The sequence below is a fragment of the Olea europaea genome, chromosome 2 (genome assembly GCF_002742605.1).
Source record: "Olea europaea var. sylvestris chromosome 2, O_europaea_v1, whole genome shotgun sequence".
NCBI classification, from domain to species: domain Eukaryota; kingdom Viridiplantae; phylum Streptophyta; class Magnoliopsida; order Lamiales; family Oleaceae; genus Olea; species Olea europaea.
The window spans coordinates 11,610,645-11,636,284 of NC_036238.1; the positions used below are offsets into that span (position 1 = coordinate 11,610,645).

At 34.5% G+C, this 25,640-nt stretch overlaps 2 protein-coding genes across 2 annotated transcripts in view; both read left to right on the top strand.

The window, feature by feature from the left end:
* Nucleotides 1–6,605: 6,605 nt before the first annotated feature.
* LOC111410905 lies at nucleotides 6,606–10,932 on the top strand. The gene is made up of 2 exons (XM_023041503.1): nucleotides 6,606–7,299; nucleotides 10,044–10,932. Exons 1-2 carry the CDS (start codon nucleotides 6,670–6,672, stop codon nucleotides 10,404–10,406), a joined length of 993 nt encoding a protein of 330 aa, XP_022897271.1. The 5' UTR covers nucleotides 6,606–6,669; the 3' UTR covers nucleotides 10,407–10,932.
* Nucleotides 10,933–13,612: 2,680 nt separating this feature from the next.
* The window catches only part of LOC111410911, a 14,865-nt gene continuing 2,837 nt past the window's right edge, over nucleotides 13,613–25,640 (top strand). The window contains exons 1-4 of the mRNA XM_023041508.1: nucleotides 13,613–13,758; nucleotides 14,031–14,128; nucleotides 19,302–19,365; nucleotides 21,131–21,227. Coding sequence (XP_022897276.1) covers nucleotides 13,701–13,758; nucleotides 14,031–14,128; nucleotides 19,302–19,365; nucleotides 21,131–21,227 — 317 coding nt within the window. The 5' untranslated portion in view covers nucleotides 13,613–13,700. The remainder of the gene's footprint in view (nucleotides 13,759–14,030; nucleotides 14,129–19,301; nucleotides 19,366–21,130; nucleotides 21,228–25,640) is intronic.

Sequence of the window (25,640 nt, forward strand, 5' to 3'; positions counted from 1 at the left end):
CAATCAGGCAGGTATCGAAATTACTTTTCTGAAAACCAAGTCTAAGTACAAAGTTGTCAAATTTTTTATACCATTGTCTTGGAGCTTGTTTTAAGCCATTTATGGATTTTTTAAGAAGGCAAACTAGGCCAGATTCCTGATTTTTTTTTAAATCTTTTAGATTGTTTCATGTATTTGGTTTCGTCTAGATCACCATTTAAAAAAGCTATTTTTACATCTAATTGATCTAGCTCCTAGTTAAACTGTATGGCTAAGGCCAAAATAACCTTAACAGTAGTAAATTTTACAGCAGGTGAGATGATTTCATTGAAATCTACTCCTTTTTGGGTAAATCTCTTAGCCACTAGTTTAGCTTTGTATCTTATATCATTTTCACTTTGTTCACCTCTTTTAATTTTGAAAATTCATTTACAGTGAACAACCCTTTTTTCTTCTGGTCTTTTTACCAAAACCCAAGTTTTATTCGTTTAAGTGATTGCATTTCATCTTGCATTACTGCAAGCCATGCCTTAGAGTCGTTACTATTTATGGCTTCCTCAAAGGACTCAGACTCATTCTCAATCATACTTTGATAAGTTAGGAAAGATACATCTTCATCAAACCTAATAGGAGGCCTTATTTGTCTTCTTTGCCTATCTCTAGCAAGTTGATAATTGTCTAAAGGCTGACCAATTTTGAATTCAGCTTCAGATTCATCATCAGGAGCACCATCACCAGGTATCTCCTCATTTCTCTCATCAGGTTGTGTAGTATTATGATGATTCATCAGATTGCTCCACCTCAATTTCAGCTCTCTTTTCCACGTTTTCATCTTGACTTAAGGGCTTATTTGATTTTCAGATTTAAGACAAGGCAGATCATTCTCATTAAACACCACATTACTACTAATTATGATCTTATACCCATAGCCTATACCCTTTCACCCCTTCACCATAGCCCAATAATACACATTTAAGGGCACTAGGTTCTAATTTTCCTTCAGATTGGTGTACAAAGGCTACACAACCAAATAACCTCAAGTTACTAAAGTCTTCTGATTTTCCACTCCACATCCTTTCAGGGGTTTTAAAGTGTACAACACTAGAAGGGCTTCTATTAATCAGATAACTAGTAGTTTTAATAGCTTCCCCCCAAAAAATCTTAGGTAGGCCTGAACTTAAGAGCATACGTCTCACCTTTTCAAGAATTGTTTTATTCATTCTTTCGATCAAACCATTTTGTTTTGGGGTGTGCGCTATTGTTCGATGTCTTAATAAACCAAAAGATTTGAACAACTCATCAAATTCAAGATTGCAAAATTTCAAACCGTTATCAGTTCTTAAGACCTTAATATTTTGTCAGTTTGGTTCTCAATCAAAGTTTTCCAATCCTTGAAAACACCAAAAGTATCAGATTTTGATTTTAAAAGAAAGGTCCAATTTTTTCTAGAAAAATCATCAATAATTGACAGAAAATATTTAAAACCAGTATGAGTTGTTACAGAAGCTGGCCCCCAAAGATCAGCATGCAAATATTCAAGTACAGATACTGATTTATGCATTACAGGTAAGAAAGGTAATTTGTTATGTTTTCCAAAAATGCAATAGTCACAAAAACTGAGTTTTCTATGTTATCCTTTCCAAAGTCACCCTGTTTTTTCAAAATCTTTGGCCCTTTGTCATTAATATGGCCCAATCTTTTATGCCATATATGTGACTTATCATTTGGACTGAGATCGCTGCTGATGTGGACTCTAAAAAATTTTCAGTTTGTAAAATGTATAGGCCATGTCTCTTTGGGGCTTCAATAATTACTTGTGAACCCCTTAAGATTTTAATGTATCCCTTGTTAATCAATACGTCATAGTTTAGTTCATCTAGAACCCCTAAGGAAATAAGATTTATTTGTAAATCAAGAACATATCTAGTCTTTTCCAAAACCAATTTATTATTTCCTTTTACTTTTAAATTGATTGTTCCTATTCCTTTAACCTGATATCTCATGTGATTGCCCATTAAAACCTTACCACCAGCTATATTTTCAAACTCGATAAACCATTCTTTGTTTGGACACATATGGTAGGTGCAACCAGAGTCAAGAATCCACTCTTGACAAAGTGGACATTTTACAGCGACATAAACTTCATCAATTAAAGTCTCATTATTATAAGCTAAGGCTGCACCACCATCATCTTTTGATTTATTTTTCAAATCACTAAGTCTTTTGGGATCATTTTTGATAAAATGACCCTCACCAAGACAATAGAAACACTTCTTTCCTTTAGTCTTCAATTTCATTTTATCCTTAAGATTTGCCTTTCTCTTGTGTCCAGGTTTCTTGTAAAAATTCACAGTCTTAGGATTAGACATAGGCTTGTCCATCAAGATCTCCCCATTGATAATTTCTTTCCTATCAGACTTTAACTCTAAATCTTTATTCCTTAAAGCATTAATAATAACATCTGTGGTTAGAGTTTCCCTTCCATATTCAATGTCACTTTTAACATCTTTGTACTTATCACCAATTAAATTTAACAATAACACAGCCAACTGATCTCTTGAGAGTTTCTCATCACAGTCGGCTAGGTCACAGGATAATCTTTAAATCTATCAATATTAGCCTCAAGGTCAAGGGATGGGCCAAGTTTAAAACCAAAGAACTGTTTTAGAAGATACACTTTATTAGGGATAGATTTGTTCAAGTATGTATCTTCCACCTTTTTCCATAACTCAGATATAGTCTTAGTCTCACCAATTTCTCTCAATGCATTGTCAAATAAATGTAGAAAAATTGAACTCCAAGCAGTTTCATCAAGTTCAGTTTTCTTTGTTTCTTCTAAATCATATGGCCATGTTATATCAATTATTTTAACACATTTTTGTTGTAATAAAATTGCCTTCATTTTCTGGTGCTAGAGACTGAAGTCTTCTTTGCCATTAAAAACATCAAATTCAAAATTTTTATTTGTCATTACTTTAGAAAAAATTTGAATGCAGTCACAGTATAAGCAGATCAAGAAGACACTTCACAAAAACTTACAACTTAAAACAAACTCAAGTATCACCACACAGGAGATATTGAATATACAATAATCACAATTTGTAAAGAACTTCAGTTATTTCACAGGATTTGTTCAAAGTCTTACAGTCAAAGAGTGTTTTTCTCAACACAAATCACATTTAAGTAGGAAGAACTGGGATTATACACCAAAAAATATCACAGCAGTATTTCAATATCGAGATCTTTGACTTAAGTCAAGGTAACCCTTAAATTCCAGACAACTCTAGGGTTCCTGGACAAAGGAATTACCCAGCCAGTCGCAGATCAAAGGTTTAAATCACAGTTACAGCACACTTAAAGTGTATATGCAATTAATCCGTAGTATTAATCAAAAAACTAGAACAATCTCACCAAATCCCTTCAATAGGGTTTCAAGAAATAACGAAGGTTAGCAAAAAACGATTGTCACAGTTTCAGATCTACACGAATTAGAGCCAAGAACCTCCGTCCAACTACTATGATACCACTGTAAAGAGGAGGTTCCAAGAAATATTAGAGATCACAACAATAAAATGTGCAATAATACAAAATCGAATGACAAGAAAATTAGATCTAATTAAAAAATTCCCTAAGGCAGTAACAGATCGAAGAATCGCCCAAGAATATAAGTGCTTCTGTCTGCAGAACAAGCCACTGCCAATCTATCTTTAACCAAGCTTAGAAATCTGGGTGTTTTCGCACTCAGACCAAAATCACCCAATATTACAGAAGATTCGATCTTTTTACTTCGCAAAAAAATGTTCACACAAGAACACACACTACTTCTCAGTAAAAGAATCACTCAAGATTTAGAAGAACTCAAACGGCCAGAGTAGAGAGGAGTCTCTAGAAAACCAAAAAAATCATGCGTCTCAACCCTAAGGCTCCCTTTTATATGAGTCACCAAATGATCAACCATCCAATGGACATGGGGTTGACACATGGCATCATCATGGACATCCATTAGAAGAAACACGATTTTGTAAATGAAATTACGTTTTTAACAAACCAGCCAACACTTTAAAATTAACCAGGAAAAGTCAGCTGGTCAACTCACACAATTGCATCATTGTGCCACAACCTTTCAAGGGACAAAACAAATAGCAAATGAAGTTTCCCGATAGAAGGACAAATCATAGGTTCTAACATTGGAATTAAGTTGAAATACATGGAACCCCTTTTAAAGTCATATTAGGAAAAGGATGCTAGTGGAATTGCTGCTAAGGATCATGTTGTCCCGAAGAGTGATTGTTTGAGGTATTTAAGTTCAATGTAATGGGCTAGACTAAATGGAGAAATATACGAGAATTTCATACACAAGGATGGATATAAGGGGACTAGGCTGGGCTGTAGCCGAATCCAGCTCTCAGCCCATTTAATTTTTTAAGTGCAAATTAATTATTTTTATTATTATTTTACATATTAGCTCGACTTGTAGTCTGATCTTCAATCTATCCCTATCCATGCGAGTGTTGGATCATTAAAAAACAACATTTGTAGCATAAAATACAATTTTGCTATTTAGCCCCAATAAGATTGCAACCTCAGTTTAGATGACATTAAATGATAGGTTAAATAAAATGTGAAACCTATTCATTAATGACGTATTAGCGTCATCTAAATTTAGGTTGCAATCCTAATGAGATTAAATAGCATTACTCCAATACAAATAATGCAAATGACAATGATGGGATCAATTCATGACCCCATAATGGATGCTAAAAGCAACGAGAATACATTCCAATAGGTGGAGACAGTGGCGGATCCAAGGGACGGCCGCCCTAGCTGGATCCGTTATATATATATATATATATATATATATTGTTAGTAATACATCAAATTTTTACCTTATATTTCTGGTAATTAATTTTATTTTCAAACATCCCCTGTAGTTTACTTGGTGGGAGTTAACCCTAACATACTTCAAGTCTTATGTTCGAATCCTTGTCAATGGATTTATTATGTATTATTTTTATTCTATAGTTTTTACCAATATTAAATAACTAAGGGACAATGAGGATATGAATGTGTGATCTGGGTTGTGGTAAATTTAATCATTATTATACCTCTTGGATTGTGTTAATAAATTTAACAAAATGATATTTGTTAGGTTTTGATTGTTTTAATGCAAACAATTTTAAATATTCAAATTCACACTCTTCCTTTGAATTATACAAAACTTGGCAACAATGTTATTTAATGAGTTCTATTTATTCTTATAACAGAATCATATATATCCAGTTTGAACAAAATAATTGTTATATTTATACTTTAGACCTTGTTCGATTCCTCCTTTTTTTTTAAACTACATTTATCTTTCTTCTTTTCATCCATACGTTTTTCATTAAAATAATATTACACATAAATTTAAAAATTTTCTTTATTTTTAGTCACACGTTCTCCATTAAGTCACCATTCCAAAATACATTTTTTGCAAAAAAAAAAAAAAAAGGACTTTTAATATTTTATTGCGGCCAACGGTAGATGGTCAACGATCACTCATACTAACTCAAACTCTTAGATTCACCCCTGGGTCGAGATTACACAAGACAAGAATAAATTGAGGGAACGAAAACTTAGGTGATTGGAAATTGCACCAGACAATGAATGACATATTTTTCTCTTCTTAGGTAACACATGACTTTTCATTTCCGACACCACTGCGTTAATTATGAAGTTGATCGATAAACTATGGATAAAAAGTGATATTATTTTTATAATCTATTAGTTTTTCTCGTTCCGTCATCCGAGTTATGTTCTTCATGTAGCATTCAGATCAAATGACTATGAAATTACATTGAAACAATTTGAACTTAGTCAAGATTTAATTTGACAAGTCTAGCCTTTGATGACTAGTTGAGATACGACTTAGCCAAATCAAGAGAATGTAATAACTTCGTTCCATGAATCCAATAAATCAAATCGAGACATTTATGGAATGTATTACACAATATTAAGCTACAAACTTATTATTTAACTGCAACGGGTCATAGGAATACTGCAGTAATCAATTAAATTTTTTAGCTAGAACTTCAATGATCATTCGTAAAATTTATTCATTTTATAGCATTCAATAAGAAACGTTGTGTGTGCAATTAAAGGAAAACTTGGGGCTCTTCTTCGAAATTTTATGATATCAAAGTTTCATTGTGTCAATGTGGCCAATCGTCGACTTTGTAGATGAATTTTACGATTTTTTCTTCCTTTTCAATTACTAAAGTTGAGCTTGTTCATATTGAATACGTAATACTTACCATATTTGCCCAAATATTCTTAAAAATATATTAAAAATCATAATTAATGTAACGATTTTCTCTAGATTAGAATAAACCAGTGGATACACAAGGAGAAATTCGATAGAGCTAGGAAGCAGGGTGGTTGGAGAAGAAGGTTGAGGTTGTTTTTATTTTTTTTTCCTTTTAAATTTATTTTTGTTTCAATTAAACAAAATATTTCAACCAAAAAAAAATGAATTAGAAAGGTCCTAAGGTGCAATGAAATTGAAATAGCGAGACTAAAATGCTCTCTTAGGGAGACAATGAGGACCAAGAGAAAAAAGACAATCACAATACGCTCTCAAGAAAACAGTGTTCTTCGAGATCCAATCTTCCATCAAGAAATCTTCCTTCTCTATTCGTTTCAATCTTTTCCATGGCAAATGCCTGGAGAAGAAATCAACCTATAAAAATCTTGACACCGAAAAATCTTCTCCTCTTTGTCTCCACTTCCCTTCTCCTCCTCGCGTTTTTTTACCTCTCTTCTCAGACCCCTCAAAACCCCATAATATCTGCAAAGCACCTCAAGAAAAATCCCACTTTTAATGGAAATTCAGTTATTGAAAGACCCATAAAGCCGTTTGATTGCTATAACAGTCCTCAAGCACACCCCGTTTTTGCCAACATTGTTGAAGGACTGAAGTACCCTTTTTTGTATTCGCTCGCAGATTTTGGAAATTTGACGGAAAAGCCTCACAAGAACATTGTTAGGACGCTAAAAGGTAAGCCCTTCAGGAGGCCTGATATTTCAGCCACGGTGCAGGAGGTGTTGGAGAAGATGAAAGGAGAGGAGGGCAGAACGGGGATTTTCGTGGATGTTGGGGCTAATGTGGGAATGGCGAGCTTTGCTGCTGCTGTCATGGGTTTCAAAGTGTTGGCATTTGAGCCTGTTTTTGAGAATTTGCAGAGGATTTGTGAAGGGATTTACTTCAATAGAGTGGGGGAATTGATAGAGGTCTTTGAGGCCGCCACATCTGATCACTCGGGGAATATAACATTTCATAAGGTATTTTGATTGCATTCAATCTGATTTTCTTCAGAAAATTTACATTTTAAGTTAGATTCTAGGATATCATCTGTGATTTTGTAAATAGTTCGAAGTTTGAGTGTAGAATAGTGTAGTGTGATCACAGATTATAGGCTAGTCTTATGTTTAAAATTCAATTATATTTGAGGATGAATCTTTTTATCTTTCAATTAACATAAGCATAGGTATTTGATAATTCCAGTAGTAATATTTGTTATTCCGTCGAGTAAGTGTTTAGATAGAGAGCTTCTTCTTTTTTCACATTTTATGAGAGCCTTTAACACTTGTCTAAACAGTAGATAGCTTTCCATAATGGTCATAAAATGCAAATAGGACTGAATCGTATCAATCTCACACCACACCACCTTTAGCAGTCTCTCCACCATCCTAGCACAACTTGAGCGTTTCAACTTGACCAAGGAAGGTTGTTTACAATATTCCCTTAAAAAATAAAAGACCTCCAAATATGGGAGGTCTATTTATATTATGTGATGATTGTATTCCTAAAGTTTTTCCATGTTATTGCATATATTTTATATAAATTGATCGTGGATATGAAGATGTGAATTGCGAGGCTGATTAAATACTGTCATAATAGAAGTTGCTGCATTATCATCATTAATGATGAATGGAAAGAAGAGTTTACTTTCTTTGACCAATCACTCCCTTCCATCTTGTATCTGTGAATTAATGTTTTTTCTTTTGGTTAGCCCGTTAAGTTGATGCATCGTCAGCTTCTCCTTTGTACATATAAAGTTTTGGAGCCTCCCTTTTCAATTTAACAGCATAATAGTAACAAATGCAATGATGGCAACAGCATAACTGTAATGTGTCAAAAATCAAGGTTCACAGATATGTTTCCATTGCAGATGAGTTGGAGGATGGCAAACTAAGGAACTTTTTGGAAGGTTTAAGAATGTGAAAGGGCTCGAGAAAATTTGTAATATCTTGTGTTTGTATATAAAATTCCTTTTAAAATAGTTACTCTGGATCTCCAAATTTATAAGAAAAAACATGTTACATGCTATATTACTGATATTTTTTAATTTGAGAGAAATTTAAAGTATAATTTTATTCATGATAATATGGCTTCATTTCTAGGGGCTCGTTTGATGTAGATATTTTTAGAATATATTTTTTGAAAATTATTTATTTATTTATTTTTGAAGAATGTGTGGTTAAATAGTAGAGAAAAGTTATGGGTCCAGGTGCAAAATTATTTTATTGGGAGAATGTGTGGTTGAAAATTGAGTTTGAAGAAAAATGAATTTTAAAGAATTTGTACCGAACTGAGGCTATAGCCTTTAGAATGGACTGTTTCAGAAGTTTCAATGAAAATATATTGAAATTTTGAGCCCTGAGATAGATTTACATTCTTGTAGAGGCCTTTTTCTTTCCTTGATGTTCTGTCTTAGTTTTTAACTATTTCGGTTCGCATACCGTCTTTTAATTTGATTATCATTTCATGATAACTAAGTCTTCACTATTGATTCTCGGAAGGCATTCTAAAAGCCTAATGAACAAAGTTGTTCGACTGAGTGCAATACATGTTTTTTCATATAAATCCTGCAACTTCATTTGCATGCGTTGGGTAAATAAAGCTCGTTAATTCTGTTAATCTTCAATTACTACATGTATGATTTTTGGCTGTAACTTTAAATCATCTATTGGGTAAAAACGCATACATTAAAATATCAGTAATTTGATGATACTGAACCTTGTGGCCAGTGGGTTCATATATAATTCTCAATTATGGACTTCTGAATAGTTATTTCTGTGTGATAAAAGTTACTGGTGTGCTTCCCCAATAATCAGTTTCACCGACCATGTTCTATCGAGTTCATGGAATCACTGGCAATAAGCTGAAGACCACCTATGATGTTATCACCACTTGAATGTGTGGAGGTTTCATTGGTTTTTTCCTTTTAAAATTGTTTCATCCACAAGATTGCATTCAGAAATTGCTTTTTTCCTTGTGAATAAATAATAAATATAGAAGAGATTATTGCTGCAGAGCTTCAGTGAACATGGGGATAGGCCTATTTCGTAAGGGTTTAATTGGGCTTCTCCTTTCAGATATACCTTTTGGAAAGTTGTTGCATCTTACTATATCAGTTATTAATCATTCTTTCTTCATCTTCCTATTAGGTTATCGATGCAATTATACTCAGTTGCCTCCAAATTGATTATGAAGGTGTTTTTCATCTTGAAAAGTTGATTTGGCTGTCTAGCCTTATTTATTGATGATTTGCACTATTATTTGTGCAATTCATTAATTTTGAACATATCGCATTATTACTGTCTATTCACCCGACGAGCACCATGTTTAACGTGCCACAATCTAGATCCTCTTTTCTTTTCCCTTTCTCTCTTTCATTCTTCTCTTGATATATGATGCTCTAGCTGTATCTTGTAAATTTAATTGTATCATCTTTCTTCGTGATTGACACACTTAAGTTCGACACAGTATGACCTAGTTCTATTATTGCATATTTGGTATTAAGTACAGACATGACTTGACAATATAAGAAATAACAATATTTTATACTCATTTTCTTTCTTAATACCTTCCAATGCGTCCATTTACTTTCCAAGGAACCAATGCTTCTTGTTTGTGATGATGATAAATGAAAAGCTTAGCTGCAATAATTTAATATCTTTTGCTAACATGAGTTTTTTACTGTTCTTGAAATAACTTGAACTTGTTTGGATGTCATTACTAGTTGGTTGGTCGGCTCGACAATAGTGCAGTTTCATCTGTTGGTGCAAAAATGGCTTTTAAGTCAAATGAAGAGATTGCACTTCAAGTCAGATCTATTCCCCTCGACGAAGTGATAAAAGAGTCAGAGCCCGTTCTCTTGCTTAAAATAGACGTTCAAGGCTGGGAGTATCACGTGCTTAAGGGAGCGACGAAGTTGTTGTCAAGAAAGAAAGGTGAAGCCCCTTACTTAATATATGAAGAAGATGAACGCTTATTGCAAGCGAGCAACAGTAGTGCCAAAGAGATCCGGGAATTTCTTCAGAGTGTGGGCTATCATCAATGCACTCAGCATGCTACTGATGCGCACTGCATCAAAACAAATTGACATTTTCGTTCTTTCTGAAATGAAATGACGGAAGAAGAATAATCTTACATATCGCAGTTCTCAGTATGCTGTTGAATGGTCATTATCGATTGAGATTTTTCCTGAACCATGTGGTTTGAATTGCTGGAGGAACTCGTGACGCTGGCTGTTGATGTAAGTTTTTAGTTCAGGTTGAGGACTGTACAGCTGGGGTTTTTGGATTTTGTAGAGGTTTGCGACACAAGGTAGCAGTAATTGCCTTCTTTATTTCTTCCTGATCTTGAAGACCATTGGATCTTTTATCCATTATTGGTGTTTTAACATTAAGGATTTAGACTTTGTTTGGGTGATGCTTTTTTGCTCATTTTTAGAAGAAATATAGCCGTTGCAAAATGAAAGTTGCGAGATAAAAATCAAGAAAAGGGCCAAGTGGGGCCCATAAACACTAACATTTCTTCTAAAAATGAGGTGGAAAATGGCAAACAAACAGGCACTAAGTTATTATGGATATTTTCATTTCATGTATGGAGGTATGCGTTTTATACTCTGTTGATTCTTTTATACTTATATTGTGAGGAAGATTATGGCAATGGAAACTGATATTTTCATGTTATCATTAGAAGTACCTATTTGGCCATGCTTTTGTTTTTACTTTCGCTTTTACTTTTTGTATAAGATCTTTTAGAAAAAAATTATCTTAATTTTTGTTTGAAAACTATTTTTTAAAAGAATTTCCTATTTCGAAAGTATTTTTAGAAGAAGTCATATTGGATCTACTTTCTCTGAAAGTTCTTTTAACTAGAAGAAGTACTTACATAAAATTAATTAAATCAGAAGCAACTTTTGAATTTCAAAATCTCCTTTTGGCTTTTAAAAATCTATTGAAGTTTTTCTCAAAGAGATCAACATAGCATAAATCAACTGCTGAAGTTTTTCTTTCTTCTAGCACTCAAAATTGAGTTCAGTTGAGATGGTTATCGATTCTCCACTTGCGACATATTCTACAAGTGAAAACGTTTAGTCTGCCCTTGGGCCTCAACACCCATAATCTACTAAGGCTCATGTTACCTCATTTAGCATATTTCTTAGTTGAACAAGCTCGCTCTCTTAGGGTGTATTTGGTAGTGATTATAAGAATTGATTTTTTGACTGTTAGAGTGAAAAATGGATTCCACCTGTGAGTGAAGTAGTCAAAAATGACGATTGACTTAGGAAAGTAATGATAAAAAAATTGACTTTTTGGGTAAAAAATCGGAACCAAACAGGGGCTTANAAAAAAAATCCGGGCCTACCTACCTCGACCTGTAAAAGCCCAAGTCGAAAGTTCGGGCCGAGCCGAAATTTTTTGGTCGAGCTCATGCTCGTAAAAAAGTTCGACCATTTTAACCGAGCTGAGTTCGAGCCTAAAATTTTAGGCTTGGGCTCGACTCGTTGACATCTCTAAGTCTGAGCATATTTGAGAATTATTTATAATTGATTTAAAGAGCGTTTGGTAGAGATTAAAATTGGATTTTTTTAGTAGATTGTAATAGAAATTTTTGATATGTGGTTGAAAAGTTGTGAGATGTGATCAATATTATTGATTGTTTGACTTTAAGTTAGATTAACATCATATTTTAATCCAAACCAAACAAGTATTCAAACTATAAATAGATAAAAATAAATAAATAAATAAAAGGTGAAGACTGTTTATAAAAAATTATAAATCGATTTAAATTATAAATAGAGTCAAACACAATCATGGAGATTGCAAGAGTATTTTCAAAAGACCGTTTTAACATAAAATGATCTTTATTATTTAGAGTCAATATTTTAAATCAAGTTTCAATATATTCTATATTATAACATTTTAAAATAGAGAACGTGTTCGATTCTCCATCTCTATTTGTAGTTTATATGTTGAATTTATTTAGTTACAAATTTCTGAGAATAATTCTCTCCTTTTAATTAAATGTTAAAAGATCATTTTGACCCTTTTAAAATTTGATCAAATTAAGGTCACGCGTTTGATATATGGTCAACTAATAGGTTTTTAAATGGATACAATACGTTTTGGTGCACATGTATTAAAGGTATGAGATCAAGTTGTACATTTTTTAAAAGTTTGGGCTATTCAATGCAAATCTCCCTTATTTTAATTAATTAAGCATAAAAAATTATTTTGTCCTTTTAAAAATTGATCAAATTATGGTCGCTTGATCTTCGGTCAAATAATAGATTTTTGGATGGAAACCATCCAAATATCCTACTAGCGCACAAAGTTTAAATGTTCGGGAGCTATTGCTATGATTTAAACTTTTGGGGGTGCTACATACACTATTTTGAAAAGGCTTAGGACCTTATATACAAATTTCTATAAACTAATTATCTTTGGAAAAACTCTTTTGTCATATTTAACTTGAGCATGCGTTGCAATTCTCTTTGGTGGACAAATTGTAGTAAAAAATTCTTCGATTTCACTTTTTATAAAATTGTTATAAACGAATTTGTGATTGTACTTAAAAAAAAGTTAAAACTCTTATAATTTGTTGTTTTGACAAAAAATTGGATGCTTTTTGCATAAATTCATCTGGACTTATCAATATTTCATGAAATAAGTTCATCGTAACAGGGTAATTTAATAATTACAAAATATAAAAATTATTAGGGCTGGATTCTTCGATCTTATAGGTAGCACTATTTTGGGATCCTAATTTCCAAAAGTGAGATTTTGATCTCCAATCAATTGAGTTATGTGAATTTGGATTCCTTAGTGAAGTAATCGACAATATATACGCTAAAATACCATACAAATTAGAGTTAGATGCTAATTGTTTTGACGAATTTTGGTATTTAGCTTTAAGTCATATGAATATCACATATATCTCTGTTTCAGTCGCATTCTTTAAAAAAAAAAAAAATACATTCTTAAACAATAATTTGACATCATTTCAACTATACATTTTTCAATAAAATAATATTACACGCAAATTTAAAAAAAAAATCTCATTTTTAACCATACATTCTACATCAATTCACTATTCCAAAATTCATTTTTTCAAAATAATGTGGCTCAAACACACAAAATTTTAACTTTCACATTTACGATTTCCATCATCATCACGTATATAATTAAATAAGTTGGGGACTCAAAATTCTATTTTGAAGGTTGATGACCCAATACTTTACTAGTAGAAAAGTTTAGGGAGCCCATCCCTAATTTACCAAAATATTAAAATTCTCATTATGTCACGAAGAGAGTAGAATCTCGCCTTATCTCCTTTGTAGCAGAAAAGGCTAACTTCCCTGAAATTCGAGCTCTAATTTTAACTAAAAATGGCGAATCTTATTTGTTCAGTACATCCTATCTCCTTCAAGACCCTCGACAATCCCAGTACTCTCTCTCTCTCTCTCTCTCTCTACACACACACACACACACACACATGCTTACATATTTTTGTGGGTACTTCATACTTGTGCTTTATATGCATTTCTTTGAATTCAGTTAATTTTTGTAACGGGTATATCTTTGTAGGTGGGTGTTTGTGTGTGTACTTGTTCGTAATTGTGGAAATGGGATTGGGGCGGAGGGTACTTGAGCTTCTTGGTTTTACTTTGTGTTCATTTGAAATCATTTTTAATGTGAATTGTTGATTATTTTTACAGGGCTTATTAGTGGAAACTTTGCTAATAGGAAGGTTGAATGGATCAATGATTGCACCACCAGCTCGAGAAAAGCTAATTTTGAAGCTCTAAAGGTTAAGGTGAGCGAACATTCGCACTTAAATGCCTCGCTGTTTAGTCATAAATTGTTGACATAGAGCTTTAATAATAAATTTAAATAAATAAATAAAGCTACTGGCTTTAGCTTTTAGACATAGACGAGATGATGGTTCTGACATATAGAGCATCAAGGGACATCATGTTCACGAGGCTTAAAAGAACTTTGTAATGTAATCCACCGAAGGATCTGAAAACCAAAATATTAATGAAAAAGCATATAATATTTTTGTAGCGAGGAATTGGAATTCTGCAATATGCAATTTAAATTAAGCACAATTCAATGAAATGAGTGATAACTACTAAACCACAGGTAACAATAAACATTTTTCTCAAACATCTGCAACGACTCGATTCATGGATTGAAGAGATCAGCTTGAGACAGATGCCAGAGAGTGTTTTTGTCAAATTTTCTCAATAAACAATGTGCCAAATCTTATTCTAAAAAATTGTAGTTCGTTACACTAATTCGTTTTTATTCAAAGCTACCTATCCTTGTTGTTCTGGTAAAAAATTGAGAAGAAATTCTAATGACGTGGTAGTGAATCAAAACACTTGATGAGCCATCGTTTCATGGCATTTTTAAGCATTAATAGAATAAATTACGAGGGAGAAACAAAGAATTCGAATGGGGATTTGATAAAATATATGATGATTTATTCTTGATCACAATCTGTATCAAAATGAACCTTAGAACTCGAGAATTCAAGTCAATCTGTTTTCATGACTATGATGCCTGATTTTTGTACATTCGGCACTAAAATCATCTGCTTGCAATAAAGTGAGCCCTAGTCAGTGATTTTTAAGAATGTTTTACTGATAGTGTGATCGTATGCTCTAGAATGCGACTGGAAAATTATTGTGTTTGAGGGAGAAGAATGAGAAATGAGAATTTTGTTGTGATTCTCTGATCACGTGAAGAGAAAATAAAAGAGGAAAAAAAATTCTATTTCTATCTGAATAGAATTTACAACGGAGTTTACAAACTCAAAAAAAACCTCTCAAAAGAGTCTCTCTGATCTCTCTTTTTTTCTCTCTTCTCTATCCTATTTTTCTTCCTCTCAAGGGACATCTTAATTCTCTTTACGGTAGCTCTATTTATAGAAAAATCTTGACTACAAACCGTCATAAACTTGTGGCCAAAAACCAATCAAGAATTGCGGCTAGAGAATTTCATTTCAAATTCTCTTCTTGCATATATTTCTTCTCCACTAAGCAATTGAAGTTGTGGCCGTCAAAAGGTAGAGAGTTTTAATTCAAATTTTCTTCTTCATCTAGAGCTTGAACAGATGGATGTCAAAACAGCATTTCTTCATGGTAATTTATATGAAGAAATTTATATGGAGCAGCTAGAAGGTTTTGAAGTTTCAGGGAAAGAAAACTTCGTTTGTACTTCGACATGAAGGACTTAAGCTCAGCTCAACAGATTTTGGGAATGCACATAACTCGAGATAGGAAGAATAGAAGGTTGTGGCTATCCCAAGAGAAGTATGTTGAACGAGTGATCAAGAGATTCAATATGCATAATGCCAAACCTGTCAACACTCCATTGGCCAACCACTTCAAGTTGAGCAAAAGTTCATGCCCCTCATCCAAGAAAGAGATAGAGGAAATGTCATTCATACCTTATTCTTCAGCAGTTGGAAGCCTGATGTATGCCATGATATGTACAAGGCCAGATATTGCCCAGGCAGTAGGCATGGTGAGTCGTTTTCTTTCTAATCCTGGAAAGGAACATTGGGAGGCAGTCAAGTGGATTCTCAGGTACCTCAGAGGTACATCAAAGATATGTCTGTGCTACGGGGGAGCTGATCCAATCTTGGAAGGTTATACAGATTCAGATATGGCGAGAGATCTTGACAGTAGAAAATCTACTTCAGGATTTCTCTACACTTTTGCAGGGGGAGCTGTTTCATGGTAGTCAAGACTACAAAAGTGTGTTGTTTTATTTACAATAGAAGCAGAATATATTGCAGTGACGGAAGCAGGTAAAGAAATGTTGTGGTTAAAGAGATTTCTCCAAGAATTAGGGATCAAGCAGAAAAATTATAAAGTACATTGTGACAGCCAGAGTGCTCTTGACTTGAGTAAGAACTCAATGTATCACTCTCGAACAAAACACATTGACATTCGCTATCACTGGATAAGAGAGGTGATGGATCAACAGCTGTTGAGACTAGTAAAGATTCACACAAATGAGAATCCAGCACATATGTTAACAAAGGTGGTTATAAGGGAGAAGTTAGAGCTATGCAGAGACATAGCTGGGTTAGTTGTCCGATAGCAATTGATTTGAATGCGACTGGAGGGGGAGAATTGATATATTCCAGCCGCATTCAAGATTCTTCCATGTCGAAATTGTTGAAATTTCAATTGCTTAATAAACAAGTAATTCCCACCAACATGCATGCATGAAGGATGAAGAAGAAAATTTGAATTAAAACTCTCTACCTTTTGACGGCCACAACTTCAATTGCTTAGTGGAGAAGAAATCTATGCAAGAAGAGAATTTGAAATGAAATTCTTTAGCCGCAATTCTTGATTGATTTTTGGCCACAAGTTTATGACGGTTTGTAGCCAAGATTTTTCTATAAATAGAGCTACCGTAAAGAGAATTAAGATGTCCCTTGAGAGGAAGAAAAATAGGATAGAGAAGAGAGAAAAAAAGAGAGATTAGAGAGACTCTTTTGAGAGGTTTTTTTTGAATTTGTAAACTCCGTTGTAAATTCTATTCAAGTAGAAATAGAATTGTTTTTCCTCTTTTATTTTCTCTTCACGTGATCGGAGAATCACAACAAGTGGTATCAGAGCTTGGTTCATCAATTAACCCTCATAGTTTTGATAAAGCTTTTGCAAGTCAAGACGTCAATGGAGGAATCTTCATCAGGAGCTATGATCAAACTCACTGCCACCAATTACACACTGTGGAAGCCTCGGATGGAAGACCTCCTTAGTTGTAAGGATTTGTATGACCCCTTGGAAGCCAAAGGTGAAAACCCTGATCCTACCAAACAGGCGAAGTGGAAGAAGCTAAATAGAAAAACTATCGGTCAAATTCGACAATGGGTTGACCATAGTGTTTTTCACCATGTAACACAGGAGACAGATGCATATGCTCTCTGGAAGATTCTGGAGGACATGTACCAAGCCAAGACTGCTCGAAACAAAGCCCTGTTGATGAGGCGTTTGGTGAATCTGAAGTTAAAGAGTGGCATGCAAGAGGTTGCAACGGGAAGAGGTGCAAGGGGCATTGTGGAAACCCGGTCATCGAGGAGATGGTGCCGCAAGTTGGGAGAACTTTGTTGCCCATTGACGTGAAAGACAATGCAAGGTTGCATGAAGATGCATCGAACACGTTTCGCTACGAGGACGTTAGCGGATTGAGTGGGGGAGAATGTCACGGATCGCAAGATCATGACTTAAGGCTTGGCATATGTCACGGATCGCAAGATCATGATTTAAGGCTTGGCATGACACGGGAATGTCATAGCACAAGGTGGGAAAATGAGATAGACTTATGGCAAATAAGGTCTAAGTTTCGGCGGTATATGGCGATGAGGGCGTCGCTAAATTCAGTGGGGAGTAACTTTTGTCAGGCGGTCGCATTCGATCCGTCCCGGTAGTGGTCGCAAGATAGCGCGGGTAATGCGTTTCAGAAGGGCGGAACAGCTTGCGATAGGGAACGCAGACAGATTCGGCAAAGGTCGCAGGTAGACTCGGGCTGGGGACGCAAATAGATTGTTTTGGGGCAGAATGCAGGCTGCCTAGATCGTGCAGCTTTCCAGGGCATTAATGAGGTTTTTCTAAGTTCCGACCCGGCCATTTTGGGAGGTAAAATACATGAACCTGCAGCCGGATATTTTGAGGATGCAAGTGGGCAACTTGCATAATTTGTCCACTTGTGCCACTTGCAAGCTAAGCGCGAGTTGTATGCAAGCTAAACACGAGTTGGCAAGAATAAATATCAACGATGCAAGCTCGGCGCGAGTTGTATGCAAGCTATGCACAAGTTGGCGACAACTTGTAAGGCAAGTTGTAAGACCATCCACTTGAAGACAACTAAGAATGAGTTGGCGACAACTAAGCACGAGGTGGCGACAACTAAGCACAAGTTGTAAAGTGGAATGTTAAGGAGGTTTAAATTTTCCTATAAATAGAGATGTAGTCTCATTTGTAAATGGGATGTAGAAAATGTAGTAGATGTTAGAAAGTGTAGAGAATGTAGAGTTGAGTGAGTTTATTCTTTAGAGAGATTGTAAAGTTTTTCCTTTCATTTATACAAAGAAAGTTTCCCCATCCTTTATACAAAGAAAGTTTCCCCATCCTTACTTGTTTTCCATATATTACTTACTTCAAAAATCTCTTCTCAACGTGGGTATAATTTAGCCTTATTGGTTAAATTATTTGTGGGCGTAGAAAGGCTGACTTAACGTTTTCTTATGAGGTATGAGAATTGTCAAACGTTAAGGCCGCACGGTTCTAATTTGTTCGGGTGTAACGAAACTGGGCCCATGACAAATTTAATGAATTCTAGAGGTTGTTTCTATGGAGAATAAATATCAGGAGGAAAAGGAATAATGAAACTTAGGCAATCACATTTAGGGAAATGCATCACACCAAAAAGAGATAATATAGCACACGTCTAGGAAAGAGCTGAAATCGTACTTTCTTACAAGCTGAAACAAGTTGCAACAGAGCATATTTGAGGAATGACATAGTTTTGGCCGATTAGTCTTAGGCCCAATATTTGAGCTTTTGATTGTCCTTTTACTTGACAAGCTTACCAGAAAACAACCAACAAATGTCAGATCCTTCTGACAGCCCGATACTGCAGTCAAAAGCAATTTACATTTTGCTCTTAGGTCAAAATGCAGAGAATTTTAAAATAGACTGAATATGTAACTGAAACAGCATAAGTCTTAGTAAATCTTTGATAGCTTATTTGAAATACAATATATTTTTAACTTGGCTATAAGTGCCTTTAGTCCTTTTGTAAACTTAAGGCAGCTACTAATATCCGAATCTGGATTATTTGAGACCTCCATTATTGTGCCAAGGTTTTCTGCACTTCTTTTTCATTCCTTGCTCCATGGTTCCCTTGTTTATTGTTTTTTACCGCATCTCGTATTTGAAATTCTGTTTTGCTTTAATCTACAGGCTACAGACAGCAAACCAAGCACCAAAAGAAATAGCATAATTTGTACTGATTGTGAGGGTAATGGTAAGCTGAAGAATCACTGTCTAGTGACTACTTTTATATTCTTAATCGACCCCAGAAGTTTTCCTCTGTCATTAGAATTATGCATCTTCTATTGCCAGGACAATTTTTTTTTTAAGAATGCACTTTCTGTGTATGTTAAATTTATTTATTTATTATTTTATTTTTTGCTGTTACATTATTTGAAGATATCATATTTTTAGTTTTATTAATTTAGGGTTTGTCATGTTAATTTAATATCAAGGGTTTGAAACAATTATATTAACTTCCATTATGGTTGTCTTCAATTAGAATATTAGTCACTGGTCAATTCTTTGACTTGATTGTACTTCATTCATTTTATTTGTCACACCATGTGCATTCATTCATCTATTTTCATGACAATGTATGACATTCACATATTTCCCTCAAGGATTGGTGGATGGGTGGGGAGGGAGATATCCAAAGCATTTAGTTCCATACTTTATTAATTTTGCATTATTGACAACAATGTATATTAAAACTGCAATGGGAGCTCTTTTAAGAATTCTTTATATAGAATATTTGTCCATGCAAGCCTACGAAGTAAACTAGAGATCATTTGAGTAATATTCTTGTCATTTGCACTTTTATAGCTGGATTAGTTTGCTATTCTCTCGTTTTATTGATTCTCCTGTTTTTCCCCTCCTGATACTTTCTTTTGGGCAGAGAACTAATTAGGGCTGGACAAAATTCCCGAACTGAACCGAGCTGTTCTTATTAAATTAAATACTCAAATGGGAATCTAAATCGAAAATCGACGGGTTCATTCTTGGTTCTAGATCAAGAACCGAATAAGAACTAACTCTCCCTAGTTTTTTAATTAATTTATTTTAAATAAGCCAAATTATTTTATTTTTCCAAATAAGTTTGCTAACTAGTGAATTTAGTTCAAACATCCTATTTCTAATTTTCGATTCAAAGCCTACTTAATCAAATTGACCTAAGATTTATCCAAATCTGTCATTCTACCGTAGTGCCGTTTCTACCGTTCTGGAGAAATCAAATTGAAGCTCAACAATACCTCTCTTAATTATTTTGAGCTCGCTATCTTCCTCTTCATGTGATTTTAACAATCAAATCTATGAATAATTCAGTAAAGAGAGAAAAAAAATACATAAGATTGGACTATGTTATTTTGTAATAGCTAAGATTTAACATATCATTAGTTGAATTAATGTAATTTTGTAAATATTAAAAAAATTAATTATAATACGGAACTTGGAAATCGAATGGAATCGAATCCGAACGGTTCCATAATTAAATTTGGACCCAACGATTCCACTTATTAGATACTCGAAAATTTCGGGTCCGGTTCGGTTCTCGTTAGAACCGAACTGAACCGGACCATGTCTAGCCCTTGAACTAATTTTCTTATCAACTCATGCACAGTTTCCATTATTCCTTACTAGGGAATGCTTTTCTTGTTCTAATGATAATTTGCATTTCTAATAATCTTATCATCTCTTGTAAAGTCTGGAAGGAAATGCGTCTTTTTGGTTTTCTTGAGCAAAGCTTTACACAAACATTGTCAATTATTTATGGTTTTAGCTTTCCATTGGTTGGTGGATGAGTAATTCTTAAAACTGAACTCAGGTTGAAGACTAATGTTAATTGACAGATAAACTAATTTACATGCTATTGGCTCTACTTGCCTTGTACCCATGCTAATGCATATGTGACTTTTCTTTTCCTCGATCATCTGATTATTGACTTGGCAATGTTTCTTTTCCTAAAATACGATTATCAGGTGCTGTAGCATGTTCACAGTGCAAAGGTTCTGGAATTAACTCTGTAGATCACTTCAATGGACAGTTCAAAGCTGGAACACTGTGTTGGCTTTGCAGGTACTCTCACCCGTTAAGGGATTTTTTTTTTTTAATGTCTAGCATCTGACATTGTACCCAGCATAACCCTTATATCAGCATATTTTAGAAACGCCATTCTCATCCCAGCTGTCAATTTATAAAAGCTTTAAGCTTTTAACTTTCCAAATTTAAGTTGATAAAATCTCAAAATCAGATCTATAAACTTTGTCTGGCTTTAACGTCCTGCCTTGAGACATCCATATTGGCTCATTGGAAAAATTGAACTCAGAAGATATTCTGGTGTTCTGGAGTAAAAAAAAAATGATAACAAGACGGAAAAATTTATTTTCAGGGCACAAGTATATGAATTTTACAATAACTTGCATTCATATAAGAGAAAATGGGATTACTAAAATCTATCCATTTGTTATCTGGGAATCTGTGATAAAATTGCCCTTGTCTTCCTGATAATGTTCCTCTTAGGTTATTCACTTTATCAAGAAGTTTCTTTTAGAATTTCTGTAAATTTTACATATCAGCAAATCATTTGATTTGCTACTTCATGCATTTGGCTTTGAGCATAGATATTCTGAATCAAGGATGTAAACTTCCCCTCTGTCTCGTCTTTCTTTTTTTTTTCCATTTCCCTTAACAACTTAGTGTAATTTGGTCTGGCACTCTTCTCTTTTCTAATGTATTCTCAGAGTAAGTGAATGTTAGTAGGTCTTCACATAAACAGTAAAGCATCTTGGTTTTAATCAAATTCAGATGTTTAAGAGGCTTACTTGAGCTATTTCTAAATCTATGCCCAGTTGGTTACTTGACTTCATCCAACAGCAACATCAACAACAATAACAAACTAACTCTTATTCTAATAGATTTGGGGTTTACTAGATGACTCCTTTTCAATTCCTCCGTTGGATTCATTGCTATACTTACCTGGAGATCCTGTTGAATCAAAACTTTTACAGTCGCTTAAACCTTCCTGTTCTAAACCTTCCTGTTCTAAAATGTTAATCGATATTAAGTCATTTTGTCAACAAGACATCTTTATGTATACACAAGGCATGCCACATCTACTTGATTGTGTGCTCCTTAACTTATACTCAATCATTGCTCCACTGTTAATGGCCCAACACTCAGTACCATAAAGCACATCTGATTTATTAGCCATTTTGTAGATTTTGGTTTTATATCTATTAATTTCATAGAATATTTATAAAAGCACCCTTTCACCTGATCCCTCTGTAATTCTATAAAATCTTTTAGGTCTTAGTAATGGCGCCTAAATAAAACAAGCCCTCAATGATTCAGAATGATTCTCTCCAGCATTGCTATAATTTGGAAGACGTTCTGTATATTTTATCTTAGTTTTGTTTCCAGAAACGAATCTCCCAATCATTACTATATGCTCAATTGCTCTCTCTTCTAAATCTTATGAGCTTGATACTACCTAATACAATTGAATTTGAATATTGATATATACACTGCGCTCGTGTTCATCTTGCAATTTTTATTTTTTATTATTTATTTATTTATTTTTGCTTAATGACACTTTCATTCTTTGTAGCAATTCTATCTTGACCAATTGCTTTTCTAATCTTTACCTTCTTTGTAGCCTATGACCCAGATTTTCTATTAGAGTTAGCATTTCTATAATTTCACTGTCCATTTAAGCTCTTGGTTTTAATGTTTATTTGCTTACTTGATTTAGATTTATTTCGCCCTTTTCTCTCTGTTAAGATAGCTAATTACCAACTTTCTTCTCTCCTTAGTTACAAGATAACTTACTAGTATGTTTCTGAAAATACATCTGAACCACCCTCCTTGCTTGGTTTTAGCTAAATTATATTTTTCAAAGTCTCCACACTATTTATTCGGATAAATTTCTAGAGCATTTGGTATTAGCTTAAGTTCCATATTAACCTTTTCATTGCAGCACCATTTTCCTCATTAGGTGGCCTAACCCTTTGACTCTCCGAAAACCTCCTTTTCTAAGTTCAAATCTTACTAGCCGCATCATGTTGCAATATCCATCTGTATCGTCGTTTCCTTTGTTCAAAACTCTTGTCCTTGAAATTCGTTTGTCTTTAGCTCTACAAGTTCCAGTCTCTTGTTCTATGATCTTGAAACTCTATAATACTTGGTTGTATAAACACATCAAGCATCACCAATTTATGCCACGCATGCTCTCATCAGTAATTACTTTACAATCTTTACACTATGATCTATATCTCTTTTAGTAAGAATGATCTATTTAACTAGATATGCCTATTTCCTAAAAGTTACATAAGAATCTTTCTGAAGCATATATTTCTAAAAAAAATTATAAGGCAGCCTTCTCAATGTCCAAATAGTATTATTTTTCTTCGTTCCAATCCTCAAAGTCAAAATTTATTTGTATTTCTTTCATATGGGGAAACATTTTTCCACATAACCATCATCTAGCAAAGATTTTATCTTGCTAGGGATTGTATTGTTCAACCTATCCACGTCTTAACAAAACCGTTGCTTTATTTCTTTATTTAATTGTATTCTTGGAGCAAGTACTAAAAGCACTAGTTGACTATTTCTTTTCTTTCCCTTGCCCATGCACCACATTTTATATCCTATTTTCCTAATTCTTTCACCATCTCTCCTTCCCACTTCACTTCTTTTTTGCAAGTTGTAGTAATTTTATGCATAGCCTCTACTAGTTCTAAGGATGTTCTTATAGGTGTCCTTGTATTCCAAATTCCTATTATAATTCTATTATTTTGGACTAACTTGTTAATCCACCCATGTTCAGCAAAACCATTCAATCTTATCCAGCAAAGATTTTATGTTGCTAGGAATTGTATTGTTAAACCTATCCACGTCTTAATAAAACCGTTGCTTTATTTCTTTATTTGATACTCCCCCCGTCCCATAAAGATAGTCTTGTTTACCTTTTTCGTCCTCCCAAATTATAGTCCTATTTTTTATTTGAGAGTGTAGTTATATTAATTTTCTAATAGGCCCGTATTTAATGTGCTTTGTTATTACAAATATAATTTTCAATATTGACTGCATTAATGTAGGGGTATATTAGGAAAAATGACAGTAAAATTTATTGTTTCAACTATAGTAAGTAAAATATTCTTAATCTGTGTGAAAAAAGAAATATGACTATGTTTATGAAATGGAAGGAGTAGTTTATTTGCGTAATGTCACGGGCCTAGTTTCGTTACACCCGAACAAACTAGAACCGTGCGGCCTTAACGTTCTACAATTCCCGCACCTCACGAGAAAACGTTAAGTCAGCCTTTCCACGCCCACAAATAATTTAACCAATGAGGCTAAATTATACCCACGTTGAGAAGAGATTTTTGAAATAAGTAATATATGGAAAACAAGTAAAGATGGGGAAACTTTCTTTGTATAAATGAAAGGAAAAACTTTACAATCTCTCTTGAAAGAATAAACTCACTCCTCTCTTATATTCCCTATACTCTCTAACCTCTACTCCATCTACTACATTTACAAATGAGACTACCTCTCTATTTATAGAAAACTTAAACCTCCTTAACCTTCCACTTTACAACTCGCGCTTGGTTGTCGCCACCTCGTGCTTGGTTGTCGCCAACTCATTCTTAGTTGTCTTCAAGTGGATGGTATTACAACTTGCCTTGCAAGTTGTCGCCAACTCGTGCCTAACTTGCATACAACTCGTGCCTAGCTTGCACCGTTGATATTTATCCTTGCCAACTCGTGCTTAGCTTGCATACAACTCGCGCTTAGTTTGCAAGTGGCACACAAGTGGACAAGTTGTGCAAGTTGCCCACTTGCATCCTCAAAATATCCGGCTGCAGGTTCAAGTATTTTTCCTCCCAAAATGGCTGGGTCGGGACTTAGAAAAACCTCATTAACGCCCTGAAAAATTGCACGATCTAGGCAGCCTGCATTCTGCCACAAAATCATCTATGCATCCCCAGCCCGAATCTACCTGCGACCTTTACCAAATCTGCTTGCGTCCCCTATCGTAAGTTATTCCGTCCTTAAGAAACGCGTTACCCGCGTTATCTTGCGACCGCTACCGGGACGGATCAAATGCGATCGCGTGAGGCATAAGTCACTCCCCCACTGAATTTGGCGACGCACTCATTGCCATATATCGCCGAAGCATAGACCTTATTTTCCATAAGTCTATCTCATTTTCCCACCTTGTGCCATGACATTCCCGTGTCATGCCAAGTTTCCAGTCATGACCTTACGATCAGTGATATTCTACCCCACTTAATTCGCTAACGTCCTCGTAGCGAAACGTGTTCGATGCATCTTCATGCAACCTTGCATTGTCTTTCACGTCAATGGGCAACAAAGTTCTCCCAACTTGCGGCACCATCTCCTCGATGACCGGGTTTCCACAGTGCCCCTTGCACCTCTTCCCGTTGCAACCTCTTGCATGCCACCTTCGACACCAACCTTCACCCT